The 16,021-nt window shown below is 36.4% G+C and overlaps 1 protein-coding gene across 1 annotated transcript; it reads right to left on the reverse strand.

The window, feature by feature from the left end:
• Nucleotides 1–7,000: 7,000 nt before the first annotated feature.
• On the reverse strand, nt 7,001–10,489 carry LOC105788606 (NAC domain-containing protein 7). Its single transcript, XM_012615567.2, is given in 5 exon segments — nt 7,001–7,376; nt 7,378–7,812; nt 8,459–8,730; nt 8,796–8,971; nt 9,919–10,489. Coding segments are annotated over 4 exon segments (921 nt in total). The 5' UTR covers nt 8,956–8,971; nt 9,919–10,489; the 3' UTR covers nt 7,001–7,322.
• Between the last annotated feature and the right edge of the window lie 5,532 nt (nt 10,490–16,021).

Raw genomic sequence — 16,021 nt, forward strand, 5'->3', positions numbered from 1 at the left:
TTATGTTCACAAAGAATAATTGACCCTGTAAGATAATTGATATTGATACTGTTTAGATCAGGATGTATGACGGGATTGTTAGGACACTGTCAGGTGTCAGACATATGCCTGGTTTAAAGAAAAACCTCATCTTCCTAGGTGTTTTAGAATCGAATGATTATAGAATCACCATCAAGTCAAGTGGCATTAAGGTATCTCGTTGAGCTCTTATTTTGATGAAAGGTTAGAAAATCGACAGCCTATATATTCTGCAAGGTTCAACAGTGACTAGTGCAACAATAATTTCCTCGTATATGACGGACTTGGAGTCAACTCAGTTGTGGCATATGCGACTTGATCATATGAGTGAGAAAAGTATGACCGTTTTGAATAAGAGTCTTGTAATTTCCAAGTTCAAGCACCGTTTGGACTTGGTTAGTATCCTGCAAAGGCTGAGCTAGGCCCATGACAGGGCCCGACAAAGGATGCATGTTAAAATATGAGTCAAAGTGGAGATTTGTGGAGTGTGTCTCGCATTTTTAGGTCAAACCAGAGTCAAATTAGAGGCAACATTCTGACGAGGAGCCTGGGATGTCACGACAAATTCCAAACTTAAAGCAATTATATATTAGACTCTCAACAGGGTTACTTTTCTTAGTTAAACTCTGATTACACTAAAGATACATAGTCATATTAGAACTCTAAGCTTAACCTATGTAATGGCCTCAACCTGACCTGAATCACCGGATCCGGATCTCGGGTATTACTTCATATTTTACTTAGCAAAATTTCAAAATAGTTGACGGGTACTCTTTACTTGAAACATTTTTCTTATCAATTTATTTAACAGTTCAATATTAAAAAAATAAAAAAAAGGTATTTAAAAATAAAATAAAATAATACATTAGACTAGTTACAATTTATTACAACATTAAAAGTTTGCTAAGATAGACTCAAGGCGTAATCCTACAATACGTCACCCACCAAAGATGTTCACTGTATGCATAATAACACGAATTGCCGCTACCTTGGCCTATTCCTGGTGTAGTCCCTCTTGGCGAACTCATTGTTCCAATAATACCTGAAACATAAACATAACACTTATAAGTTACAGGAGCTTAGTAAGTTTGAAGTACAAATTACCTTTAAACCTTTCATGCTGAATCTTCATCCTGATTATTTATATTACCCACTTCTGTCTTTGGCGGATACCTTCACATCGTTGGATAAATACATGCTTATACGCCATATAATTTCTAAACATGTCATTTTTCAACTAACTATATGGCTGACTCCAGATCTTACCAGACCATACTACATTTTCTCTTCTTTTTAAACAACTATCTTTGGTTATTCCAGAACAGTTAATCACATGTACTATTCTCTTGGCAAATACTACTTGTTGATCTTACCTTTGGTGGATTCCTATGATGAGTTTGTTAAACCAAATCATCAAACAAATCATACCCTGATTCAACCCAATATATATACTCATATTGATGAGGAACACTCCAAGTCATTCAGAAGAAATCCAAACCTTTATATTTCACAGCATAAGAATACCAAATTTATTGAAAACTTAGATTCCAACTATCCTCGAATAAGACATGATACTACTCAAATGTGATAGATATCATATAATTCATATTTCAATCTTTCATAACGTAGTCCAAATTCGTACTAATAAACACTTATACCTTTTGTAATTTGAATACGCCCATATTCTAATATGATAGACTATTATGACGAATTCTCTTTAGAAGTATAAATGCAATTTCTCATTCAGAATATATCTTGTACGACTTATCAAACTTTACTACCAGATCGAATAACCCAATATATTTTCGAACTCGTCAAATACTTATCATAGAACTAATTATCAAAGAAAACTTACCCAAATATTAACAAAAGGGCGAGTAACCTAACTATTCATACACATACATATCACTGAATACGCCATATAAACATATTGGGACTCGCCACAGAGGCAATTCAGATTATGCCACAAAGGCTTGTGGCTCATGCCTCATAGGTACCGTTCATAATCACGTGTTTACTATCCCGACAGACTTTCACAAAAGGTGCCATGGGTTTCTCTGTCATGGATTTATACATAACTTCATGTCGTAATCTACCAGTTCGATCTACACATTATCGAAGGCATCACCATGAACATTCATATCTTGCCATGGGTCTTAACCAAATGGACTTACACATTCTCATGTCGTGATCTGCCAGTTCAGCCTTCATCCTACTAGAGGCATCACCATAAGTGTTTTCATATCATACATTGCCATGAGTCTCAACCATAAGGTATTGCACTTATTTTCGTATCGTGATCTGCCAGTCTAGTTAGCAATATACCTACCTTACTAAAGGCATCACAAATGACATTTTACCCAGAATTTACTTACCCAGATTTGCTCATACATATGGTTGATTCATACTTTTACTTATCAAACTTTACCTGCATAATCACCACTTACTTTCAATCTAGATAATACTTCTTACATATAACCATCACACATCTAGAACTTTTACCAAACATCATTTACACCATTACACATTATCCGTATTTTATTAGCATATATATGCTTCTACTAGAACATTACACATGCAGGAGTCAAGATAAAGACTCACCTAGTACTCAGATAAACTGTAGCTCAAAGCTCTAGACTTGGACATCCACTTTGACCCAGTATCAACATTGTTTAAAGAAAATAAAACCACCATTAGAACCCTTTACAAACAACTAACTAACAATTTGACTACAAACAACCCTCATTTAGAATCTTTTTTTTCACAACTCATTGTTCATATGTTTCTTAATACACTTATTCTCTCAAAAAAATTAACATGCAAAGCTATCAGACTTACTAGGAAGTAGATCTTCCCCTCATCAATTTAAAAACCTTAGCTTCTAGCTTAATAAAGAAAAAAAACTAAAGAATAAAATTGTAGGAAGAAGAACTAGCCCCCCAACCAACCTTTTTCACCATACATATATATATATGTCTAGTTCTCTTAGTGAAACTTGACAAGTCAATTATTTCCAGAGCTTTTCCTTATAAATGGCCTGCATAGTTCGAGAGAAGTATAAATGAATATCCTGTACAAATATTATTTGATCAGTCAATTTATTTGGCTCTTAACTAGTTCACATTACGAAACCAAACTAGTACAGTGCCTAGACAAACTTGCCGTACTATGCATTTGGTGGTATCCCTTACCAAACTTACTCTTCGCTTAACATATTTTCTTAAATAGCAGAATAATCTGAGATAGAATCTTTGATTACTTATGCGGTGGTTACCTTACGTTAATTCGTATTCGCCATGTAACAACCCATTTTCAGTGAAATCAGAATAGTGGTTTCGGGACCACAAATCCTAGTTCAGAAGAAAATTTATTTTAATATTATTGCATGGTCTGCATTATGATAGGAATGTTGTATGAAAATATCGTTAAGAAAATTTTACCGATTACATGTTTAATTAGATGGAAATGGCCAAATTGCATAAAATGCAAAAGTTGAATTCTAGTAGCTAAAGGGATCAAATAGCTATGGAATTCAAAATTGAAGGTCCTTATATGGTAAATATACCATTAAGATGAGTTATTAGATAAGTATGATAATTCATCCATGAAAATTTAAGAAAAGAAAAGGACTAAATTGGAAAGTAAATAAATAAAAGATAATAAATAAAATAAATATATAATTTTATCATTTTATATCATCTTTCCCAATTAAAAGACATGGAAACCCTAGTTTTGGGGTGTTAAGTTCAAGCAAGTTGTTTTGGCTCAATTAGGTATGAATTCTTGTCCCGTTTTTAGTAATTTTTATGTTTTCGAGATCTTAAAAACTTAATTTAGCTATCTCAGGGATTAATTTGTAAAATTATCAAATTACTAGGATTTTGTTATGGATGAATATGCATGAATTATGAAATTTATGGTAGAAAATAAAAGGTTGTTGATAGATAAACAACTTTTATAAAGTTAATTTTTATGAAATTGTGATTTAGGGACTAAATTGTAAAGATATAAAATTCATGGAAAAATTCTAAATTTTATGAAATACATTGGCTGTTAATATTACATGTAAAAATTGGTTAGGCTTGGAATAAGGATTAAATTGCAGGAATTTCATTTTTCGAGCCTAGGGACAAAATCATCATTAGTTAAAAGTATAAGGGCAAAATGATAATTTTGCCTAAGATGTGAATTGAATATGAATTTTATTGAATATGAAAGAGAGTCTCATTGTTATCTTTTATGAGTATCCCAATATTTGGCCCTCTCGAGCTTCCCGTTAATAGCTCTTCGGAGCATCCCGATTAGTTGTGATTCTGCATGTGTTGTAGACACACCACAGCTCTTATGAGCGTCCCGATATATGGCTCTTCGTGAGCTTCTTGATTAAATGTTTTTTGTGAGCTTCTTGATTAATGGCTCCCCGAAGCTTCCCGATATGGCTCGCTTGAACTTCCCGATATATGGCTATCTGGAGCTTCCCGATTAATGGTTTTTTGGAGCTATCTGTTATTGGCTTGCATGAGCTTCCTAGTTATAGCTCTTATGAGCTTCCCGTTATACAGCTAGGGTAAGCTTCCCGTTATACAGCTCACATAAGCTCCCTGTTATATGGCTCGAGAGAGAGAGCTTCCCGATTATGTGTTCGTATGAGCATTCCTGAATATGAATTGATGAATCTCAGATTTGTACTCTTCATGTGTACTACCCTTGTATCCATCGATATTTTAAATGATTCAACAAGTAAAATTTCGATATGAGATGATATGAATTCAAGATGAATTACTATGAGAAATACTTGAAATACAAGAATATATTTTACTCATGATATATGGACATGTAATGTGAAAAGCATGAGTATATAGAAATCTGTTTATTGTTGAGCTCACACATGTTTCTTGATGTTTATATGAAACACATGTCTAACAATGTTGATGAGGATATATGTTAGGGCTTTTGGCCAAATTGCTTGAGTATGCTTTGAATACTTACCTTAATTGAAATTGAATGGTAAGTCAATTTCCTGTTATATGAACTTACTAAGCATAAAATGCTTACTTTGTTTTATTTCTCTGTTTTATAGTAGCTTGGAAGCTCGTTAAGGTTAGAAGCTGGTCGGAGACACATCACACTATCCATTGGCCTAATTCGGTATAAATAGTAAATTACTTTTGGTTATAATGGCATGTATAGGTTAATTAGCCAATGTTGGCATATACATGTTTGGTTGTAACTAGCCATTTGATATGACTTGTGATTGACATATTTTGATGTATATATGTGTCTTTATCTAGTGAATGTGTATGGTAAAATGATTGAAGTTGAAGTGAGAGTGGATTATGCATATGAATATTTGATCAAATAGGTAAGTAAGTAGGTTTGTATACTTAGTTATATGAGATATTATATAATGCATAAGACTTGGATTTGGCTTGGTTTAAATGTCTTGGATTGGCTTGTAAATGTGATAAAGTGTTAATATAGGTGGAAGACCAATTGGGTGAGAAATATGGCTTAGAAATTGCCTTATTTCGTCCACACAGGCAGAGACATGGGTGTGTATCTCAACCGTGTGTGACACACGGCCTAGCACATAGGCGTGTGTTTTGGCCGTGTGTCCCCCTGCATCTTTAAAATTTAAAATAGAATGCTCATGATTTTTCACATGGCCTGGCACACGGGCATGTGGCTTGGCCGTGTGACCCCTACACCTACACACGGCCTAACACACGGGCGTGTGACTTGGCCATGTGACCTAAGTCAGAGAGTTACACGGGTACAAACACGGGCTAGGACATGGCCATGTGCCCCATTTCGAATGCCCACACATGGCTTAATCACACGGGTGTGTGACCCCTGCACCTTGGAAAATTTTAAAATTTTATGAAAAATTCTCTAAGTACCCGGTTTAGTCCCAACTTGTTTCTAATGTGTATTTTGGACCTCGAGGGTCCATATAAGGGACTTATTGATTGATTTATGATATAAATATTCTATAAGGTGAAATATATGTTTAATTGATCTGTAAATTCCGGTAATGCTTTGTAACCCTATTCTGGCAACGGATATGGATTAGGGGTGCTACACATCAAAAGACCATAAACGAGCGAACTACACTACAAATAAATAATTTCACACTTACACGCCTTCTAATCGGGTCCACCAGATCTGGGGCGTGACAACCTATTTAAAGGGCCTTAGTGACCCTAGAAAAAAGACAAACATAACACAACATTAGAGAGAAGATCAAGAGAGAGTTTTGAGGGAATTTTGTGTTTTAGCCAAAGAGCTTTGTATTTAGGGTTAAGGTTTGTTTTGAATTTCTCCATCTTGAACTCTTCGATTGTTTGCTCATTAGTGAAGTCTCCTTTACCCGTGGTTTTTTATCCTCTTGATTGGAGGAGTTTTTCCTCGTAAATTTGTGTGTCTAAATTTCTCTATTCCTTTTTTCTCGTTGTTTATAAGGATCAATCCCCAACACTAACAATGAAAAAGAAGTAAATAATAATACACAATAGAAGAAACCTACCCAGCCCACCACTTAACTTCCATTAATGTTTTAGGTTGATATTGAACTATTTGAGTGCCTTGTACGCTTAAAAAGTATTTATACGCACGCATTTGTATATGCCCCATTTGCCAAACTTTCCAGCAAAGCATTCAAGTAATCATTTCGTGATTTCATATCCTGCAATACTGTTTTTTTTTTTCATATTCTTTCCTTCAAGTTTGGATGATATTTTATAACAGCTTAGACATTTATTGTGGTCCCTTTCGCATGAGACATTTGTTCAATACATATTATCATATCTAATCAGACAAACATCTTAAGGGTTTTGAATAGTAATTAGAAAGCATCAGCCTGCATGCATGCTTGCTGCAATATTACATCTGCCTGCACAGATTTAATTTTTATAATTTTATTTATCCTTAATTGAAACAAACATTAATCTTGGATGTAATATAAAAGTCTAAACAAAAGGCAAATGAAAGTTTTTCTAACACTATTTCATTAACATAAACATATGTATACATATATGATCAACCGCCGGGTCGATCAATAAGCAACAATGTTTCGGGCTGTTATGCATAACCCATATGCCACAATAAAAAAATGCTTTACTTGCATAAGACAATTAAAGCTGCAATCAACTTAATTCCTCAAGGCAACACTCCACCTAGCCACATATGACATTAATTTAGTACTACTAGGGAAGATCTAGGAGTTCAACAATTAATGTTAAGGTGTGTTTTGTTCGTATAGTTTTATTATGTACAGAGGATTAAAGCATTACTTACTTCCTTTTTTATTCAGCGAAGAATGAAGACAGTGCATTTGAGTAATTACTTTGATTGGCGATATATCTCTTCTTCTTGACTAAGCTGAGAAGCAACAAGGGTGTCAAGGAGGCGCCAATCAGTGGCTTGATCCACCGCTTGCTCATTGCTGTGGTTCCCAAAGAGTGCATTCAAGTGTTGGTGATGAGTTTGTTGAATATGATGGTCCTGTGTGAAGGATGAGCACTGACCAAATGCAGCCATTGGATTGCAGCTTAAGGGATCCCGTGACTGGAGGTAATGGTCATGGGGAACTTGGTACTGCAAATCAAGCTCTTTCTTGCAGGAATAGGGAAGGTGGTGGTAAGCGTTATTAGATAGGGATGTTTGGTTTGGGGAATCTAGATCGGGAATGAACGAGACTTGATCATCATACCAACACGAAGATTCATGTTCACCGACTTTGCGCATAGCTGTTATTCTCTTCTTGAATACCCTACATACAACCCATCCTTCGTCCTGCATTAATCAGTTTTAGAAAAACATAATTTTGCAGAAAATTTCATCTCAAAATAGAATAAGTGAATAGCTACATATATCTATGAATTTGGCACTTTATTACTGTTACAACAGCCAAAAGGAGGGTTTCTTGCATGTCTTCCTCATGACTAATAAGTATATCTCTACTATTTTCACATGTATATCTAGGAAATTATGTTTTAGAATAATATTTATTTTTATTAGTAAATTTTTATCATTAAAATATGTTCTTATTAAAACTAAAATTACACTTTGTATCGCTTTATTACTATATATATGTAAATTATTTAGTTTTGCATTACACTTTTACATTGAATTTAGATATTTTCCTTCAATTAGTAGCTTCAAATTTCATTATTATTTTTATTATAATGATCAAATTAATTAAATTTTTTAATTATGTTTAAAAATTTAAATAATATTAATTTTGAAATAAAAATATTTTTAATGAATTACATAAAATAATGGAGGAGTAGGAAGGTGATGAAAATGGTTATACTTTTCAGGGGGTTAAATTATATCTCTTCATAATTGTATATGAAGGTATAAAAAAGAAGCGTGTGGTATGTATATATACATACACAATTAGCGAGAAGAAATTGAAGTAGTAAAAAGGAAGACTTGCCTGTGGAGTCCCATTTTCATAAGTTTCAAGGCGATACTCATGCATAATCCAGTCAGACTTTTGTCCATTTGGGGCTCGACCTTTATAAAACACTAATGTTTTCCTCATCCCAATCAAGTCATGCTTGGAATAAATAGCCTTGTCTCTGCCCGTTGCTTTCCAAAACCCAGCTGCCGTGGCTCTATTTGTGCGACTTCCTGTTGGATATTTCTTATCCTTATGGCTGAAGAAATACCATTCATTTTGCTCTTCTCTCCCTATTCTGCATATCTCTGCTCAAAACACAATATAAGCATAAAGATTTTGAAAAAACATAAAGAAAAAAAGGGTTAGATACCTTGAAGATCCCAAGGCTCAATTTTATAGAGATCAACATCTTTAATTACATCTAGGTCAATCCTTCTTAAAGAGATTTTCTTTCTAAGGTAATAATCAACCAGCTCTTCTTCTGTGGGATGGAAGCGAAAGCCTGGTGGAACTTGTGGAAGTACATTCATTTTCTTTTTCTCAAGCCTGCAAAGCCAAGAGATCGTAGTGCTTATCAGCACCTTATAATTTTAACACATATTAAACGATTGAATGAGCATGAATATGTATTTAACATAATGCACAAGTTACAAGTACATTATTTTGTTATGACTGACAACGAATTTCATTAAAAAACAAATATTTCCTTCTCTTTGGTGGTTAAAAAGTTCTAACGTAAGAATGGAACTATTTATAAATCATATAAGCAGTACATATTTTATTTTATAATCAATGACGTGCCCTCAAAACTTCAAAATTCAATTCTAATTAACATCCTTCATGCATTGAATTTCTTATTTGAATGTAGAATAATTCCTTATAATTAATCATACTTTGAAACCATCTTTGCAATAGATCAATGTGGCAAATTTAAAATGGTTCTGTTTTTAGAATGAATCAACATATGACTAGTCTCAAAGTTTGATAAATCCTTAAAACTGAAATTAGAATAGCAAGAACAGTTGATGAAGTTGCAAGGTTTCCATGAATCAAATGAGTAGATAGTTAGCAAAAGATATTTTCTCTCTTGGGTTATTCTAAAGTTCATCTAATAAAAATATGAGAATAGGAATGCAATGATGGAAATTTTGCATGTAATAATCATGATAGAATCAAATAGTTGAAGCTTAAGAAAGAAAATGAAGTTAGCTTTCTTCTTTTTCTTCAGCTTCCTTTGAAAGAAGAAAAACAAACTTGAAAATCATGGGAGTAATGCATATTTTTTACGCATCTGAAAATGGTATCAACATGCAGTCATGATCAAATGTATTAAAGTTCCACCTTTTATTAATTATCAGCGCAGAAAAATCTTGTAGATCTGCAGCTCAAACAAGTATTTAAATGTAAAAACAAACAAAAATAATCCATACATCTAAAGGAAAAAAAACATATTAGTAGATTTGTCATGGAAAAAATGGAGACAATGAGCTCACAGTTCAAATACAGATCTGGGGTGATTGAATCTTCTCTTCCAGCAAAAATCAAGAGTTGGATCGAACAACCCTGTTTACTTTTTTCTCCCAAATATGACGGCAGTATTAGAAGCTTTTATTCCAAATTTGGACAAGAAGACGACAAAAATATAAAGAAACAGGCAAGTATGTTTTAAGCCTGCCTGAAAGGGGAGTTGTCGGATCGAATCCCGATAAATAAAAAACAGAAGAAAGGCCACAAAAAGGGAAAGGGTTTGAGACTTTAGAAGAATGGGAGGATGGAGAAGGAGAAGGGTTAAATAGGAAGCAAAAGAAAATGAAAGAGAGAGAGAGAGGAACCCTAATGATCAAAGAATGGGTATGATCTATCTATCTTAATAAGCTAATCTTTTCATTATCATAAGCTTACGTTGTCTATCTTTCACTGCCGGTTTGGAGCTAAATTGGTGCAAAAGCTTAAAAAAAGTGGCGCAATATCGGCTAAGACAAACACACAGAGAGAACTTCCTCTATTGCCACCTCCACCTGCTGCAACTGATAGAGACCTAGGTCTTGTATTGTAAGCAGGTGTTTTGTTTTTCTTTTTTTCAATTTAAAGGTGGTTTATATTATAGAGAAATCCCCGTTCAACAGCATGCCAATATAAAAAAAAAACCAGAAAGGTAAAAGGTCTACTCTAGACTGTGGCTGAAAGTGGGTTGGTGGCCCTTTATTAGCCCCAAACTCCATTCCTAGTCCCTACCATTTCCTCCCTTATTTTCAAGTCTTAACTGTAATAAAATCGCAATGATAATGCTGGAGTCATGTTGGATTAAGCCATTCATTTTCCATCACTTTTTTTATTTTTGTTTTGTATTGCGGTCTGGTTGCATGGAGATATTGGTGTGATTTTCAGTCTTGATTTGGCTAAACAACGAACCAAGGAGTGCAAAAGTTGGTGGCTTCACCTTCATCATTGTCACAAATTTAGGCAAGACATATGCATTATGGCAATGACCAAACAATACAAACTAACTGTCTTTAATACACTTCAAAAGCCATGTGAATGATTAAGCTAGCTAGCGTCCAAACCATTTTTGTCAAATTTCTGCTCGTGACTCATAAGTTTCTTCACTGTCATAATGATGGAGTCTTTACATTAAAGCTTTAATTAAAGAATAAGCTCTTTATCTCAACCGTTTGATTATTATTAGTACCACATCAATATTTATGGTTTTAGAAGTTGTTTTAAAGTGGTCCATGCAGAATTACTGATTAACCAGATTAAAAAGCTTCGTTTAACTGATATCCGAAATTTTTTAAGTAAATCATTAAGTGAATATCCATAGAAGTCAGTATAAATTTGATATATATATTAAGATTTTAATGTTAATTAAAAATAGACTACAAATATAGGTTTTTGGAGAAACATTATAAACATCTCAACGATCGAGAAAATTCATATATTCTCTTTTGATCTCTCTATTTCTTTATTTTTTTATTTTCTTTTATCTTTATTTCTGTTAAAGAATCAAGAATAGTATTTTCATCATATCATTGAATGCATAGCCAGTGCATGCATTTATACACATGCATTTGTACACGTGGGTTCTAACTGACGTAAACCAAATAACTGCTGTTTAACTAATACCAGCTTTAACAAACTAACCACTTTTGCATGCAGTTACAACTGCATTACTCTTAACATTCCCCTAGTTGGTCGATTTTTGAGCTTTAAGCTCATCGGTGACAAAACCCTAAGAGCATATCGAAACATAGAAAACATCTTAGGTGTAATTGGTTTAGTTAGAACATTTGCAATTTGTTGATCAGATGGCACCAAGTTGACTTGTAAATGACCTGCAAGAATTTTTTTCCCTGACAAAATGATGATCTATTTCAACATGATTCATTTTAGCATGATGTGTGGGATTCTCAGCCACAGAGATTGCAGAGGAATTGTCGCACCAAACAACTGGCACTTTTGAGGGAGAAATGCCTACTTCAGCCAACAGTTGTTAAAGCCATAAGAGCTCAGAAATGCAATTTGCGAGACTACGATATTCTGCTTCAGCAGAAGACCTTGACACCACTGGCTTCTTCTTTGAGCACCAAGCGACCGGATTTGAGCCTAGGAACACAACATACCCGAAGCTTGATTGACGATCTTCAATGGATGATGCCCAGTCTGCGTCAGAGTAACACACTAGTTCGAGCTGACTAGGTGTAAGAAACAGACCATGATCCATGGTACCGGCTAGATATCTTAAAACTCGTTTGATCGCCCTCCAATGAGCTTCACTTGGAGCATTCATGAACTGGCTGAGTTTATTGACACTAAATGACAGATCCGGCCGTGTAATACACACATATTGCAGCATCCCTATAACACTTCTATACAAGTGAGCATCTGTCAATGGAGGACTGCCATCCGAAGCAGCTAACTTTGGGCTACTTACCATAGGTGTTAGTGTGGGAGTGGCCTCGGCTAGTCTAGTTTTTTTAAGTAAGTCGACAATATACTTCTTCTGACTGAGTAGAATTCCCTGTTTAGTGTGTTGTACATCAATTCCCAGAAAAAAATTGAGTTCTCCCATATCCTTGAGAGCAAACTTTTTATGAAGATGCAGTACAACAACTGCTATTTCTTGATCTAAACTGCCTGTGAGGACAATGTCATCAACATAGACCATGAGTAGTAGACTCTTTCCAGCAGATGCCCGAATAAACAAAGAAGAGTCGGCCTTGGATGCTTGAAAACCAAGCTGATCAACAAGGTATTGCTTAAGGGTTTGAAACCATGCACGTGGCGCTTGTCGCAGGCCATAGAGAGCTTTGTGCAACTTACAAACGAGCTTCTGACCCGAGGAATCACACACTTCAAAACCAAGAGGTTGTTCCATGTACAACTCTTCAGTCAGTTCACCATTGAGGAAGGCATTATTAATGTCGACTTGTCTCAATGACCACCCATTTATAACAGCAAGAGCAAGAACCGTGTGAATAGTGGAGGCTCGAACCACTGGACTGAACGTGTCACGGAAATCAAGTCCTGCATGTTGAAAGAAGGCTTTTGCTACCAATCGAGCTTTGTATCTGTCCACTGATCCATCGGCCTTTTTTTTTATCTTAAACAGCCACTTGCATCCGACTGCCCTCCGATTGCTTGGCAGTGAGCAAAGTGTCCAAGTGTTATTGCGAGTCAATGCCTGTAACTCATCACGAACGGCTATCTGCCATTCTGGAAATGTCATTGCATCGTGAATATCAGAAGGAACCTCGGCTGAAGAACATTGTACTGTGCTCATATAAACCTTGGGTTTGAAAGTTCCAACCTTGCTCCTGGTAACCATGGGATGTATGTTGAGAGAAGCCGAATGTGAAGCTTGTAATGGTTGAGGTGTAGATGGCCTGGATGAGGTAGTTGATGTAGAGGAGACAGGTGTTAATGGTTGAGGTGTAAGTAAACTAGGTGAGATAGTGAGGTTGGGTTGTTGTACGGTTTGGTGGTCAGATTGTAAAAAAGGTGTTGTAGGTGAGGGACTAGGTGGTGTAGGGTGATTATGAAAAGAAGTGATGGTAGGTGGGGTAGGATGGAGTTCTTGTCTGAGAGGTAAGACAAAGAGCTTTGCACTAGTCTGAGACACTGGGATAGACAAGACAGGTGATGGGAAAAATCTTTGTATGAAAAGGTGCTCTCATAAAATGTGACATGACGTGTAACATAGGTTTTACCAGTTGTATCCTGGCATTTGTAGCCTTTATGCAATGGAGAGTAACCTAGGAACACACAGGGTGAAGACCGAAACTGGAATTTAATTTTGTTAAATGGTCGGAGATTTGGAAAACACAGGCAACCAAAGATTCGAAGAAAAGTATAATCTGGCTTTGTTTTAAATAGCTTCTCATAAGGTGATATATCTCCCAAAGGTTGAAAGGGTAACCTGTTGATCAGGAAGACAACACTGCAAAAAGCTTCATTCCAAAATTTTAAAGGCATGGTAGCATGAGCAAGCATGGACAGACCTGTTTCAACAACCTGTCTGTGTTTGCGCTCGACAAGGCCATTCTGTGCAGAGGTGTATGGACAAGAGAGACGCTGGACAATCCCTTGCTAAGCTAGATAGGGCTTTAATGCTTGAAACTTTCCGCCCCCATCCGTTTGTAGCACTTAGAGTTTTACACCAAGCACTCGTTCAGCTTGACGATGGAACTGAGGAAAAACATTAACAACCTCTGACTTGCTCTTCAAGAAGTAAAGCCATGTATAACGGGAGTAGGCATCAGTGAAGGAAACGTAGTAACGAAACCCGTTGGACACAATTGGGGCCGGCCCCCAAACATCAGCAACTATCAACTGTAAAGGAGAGCTGTATGTAGTAGTTGACTTGGAGAAAGGAAGTTTATGCTCTTTACCCAAATGGCAAGCAACACACTCAACAAGCTTATTATTATCAGTAAACTGAATGTTACAATGTGAAAGAGCTTTTGTAAGAATAGCACGACAGGGGTGCCCTAGCCGAGAATGCCAAACATTTAAAGGGAGCATTTTGCTAACTGTAAGACATTGAGCATGCTTAGAAGACAGTCCACCTTTAGGCAGTTTTTTTTTAGATGGAGTCTGTATAAGCCATGATGCACAGAACCCTTCAGGAGAACCTCTCTAGTCTGCAAGTCACGCACCTGACACTGAGTGGGAAAAAACTCAAACATCACCCTGTTATCTTTAGCAAACTTTGACACAGACAAAAGATTTTTAGTAATGCCAGACACAAGCAACAATGATCTTATGTACAATGGTCGAGATCGAGTAATAAGTGACGATTGCCTTGTAGACAGAACAGGGAGAGCTGAACCATTTCCAACAAACACTTTACCTGGTCCTTTGTGTGAGTCACTGTCACCAAGAGAAGTAACTGAATTTGTAAGGTGATGTGTGGCACCTGAGTCTGGGTACCAAGAGTTATCAGCCACTGTTTCAGGAGTGGCCACATAAGCCTGAGATTGTGCTACGCCAGAGGACGGTATGCTGACCTGTTGAGACGGGCTACCAACAAACAAGTTAGGCCAGACACATGAAGAGGGAGTTGGAGAACACCAACCTGGTGGAAACCACTAAACATTTTGTTGAGGAGGTGATGACCACGGTACTGTAGCGGGACCAGAGTTGACCATACAAACGTTTGCTTGAGGGGGAGGTCGATAATTACTACTTTTGTAGGAGGAGTCAAACCGATAGTAGCAGCGGTCGACTAGATGCCCAGGTTTTCCACATAGCTGGCATTGAATCCTTGAGCTAGAGAAACGCCCTCGACCACGTCCCCGAGAAGGAGTCGACAATTTATAAGCAGGTACAGAACTATTGTCAACAATAGTTGTTTCTGAATTCCGATGAGACACCATATTGGCCGAGCTAGAGATATCAGAAATCACAACCTGCTGCCGAGTTTCAGTATCAAGAAGCATGGACGTGACTCATTGAACTGTGTAGGGCACCTGACTTGCTGTAACAATAGAAATTACAGATTCGTATTCAACAGAAAGACCATTAAGAATTGCTGTAACATGCTCGCGCTCGCTGATAACTTCACAGTAACTGGCCAAAGCATCACAACAACTTTTAAACCTTCATCAAGAACTCATTCACACTCAAGTCACCTTTGCATTGGGAGTGCAGAGATCTTCGATAGAACATCAATTTAGAGGTTGTTTGCGTACCATATAAAGCAACAACAGCATCCCAGATCTTAGCACTAGTGTCCATACCGATGAGATGGGGAAGGACAGTTGGACTAATCGAAGACAACAACCACGATGCAAGCGCACTGTCTTGCTGCTCAAACCGCTCAAACTCTGGATTTGCCTGAAGACCACCGTTATCATCTGAAATAAACTGGACAGGAGTTTGCTGTGAATCCAAGAACCCTTGAAACTTATGCGCTTTTAGTGCCAAGAGAACCTGTTGCCTCCACATCAAATAGGTATTATCATCAAGAAGAATACTAATCTTCTTTGTAGAAAATAACCTATTGTCAACAACACCATCAGCAGCAGCACAATCCATTGCAACAAACACAATAAAAAAATTAACACAGCGGACGGCCCAGGAGAAAAAAAAAACCTT

The sequence above is a fragment of the Gossypium raimondii genome, chromosome 2 (genome assembly GCF_025698545.1).
Source record: "Gossypium raimondii isolate GPD5lz chromosome 2, ASM2569854v1, whole genome shotgun sequence".
NCBI lineage: Eukaryota > Viridiplantae > Streptophyta > Magnoliopsida > Malvales > Malvaceae > Gossypium > Gossypium raimondii.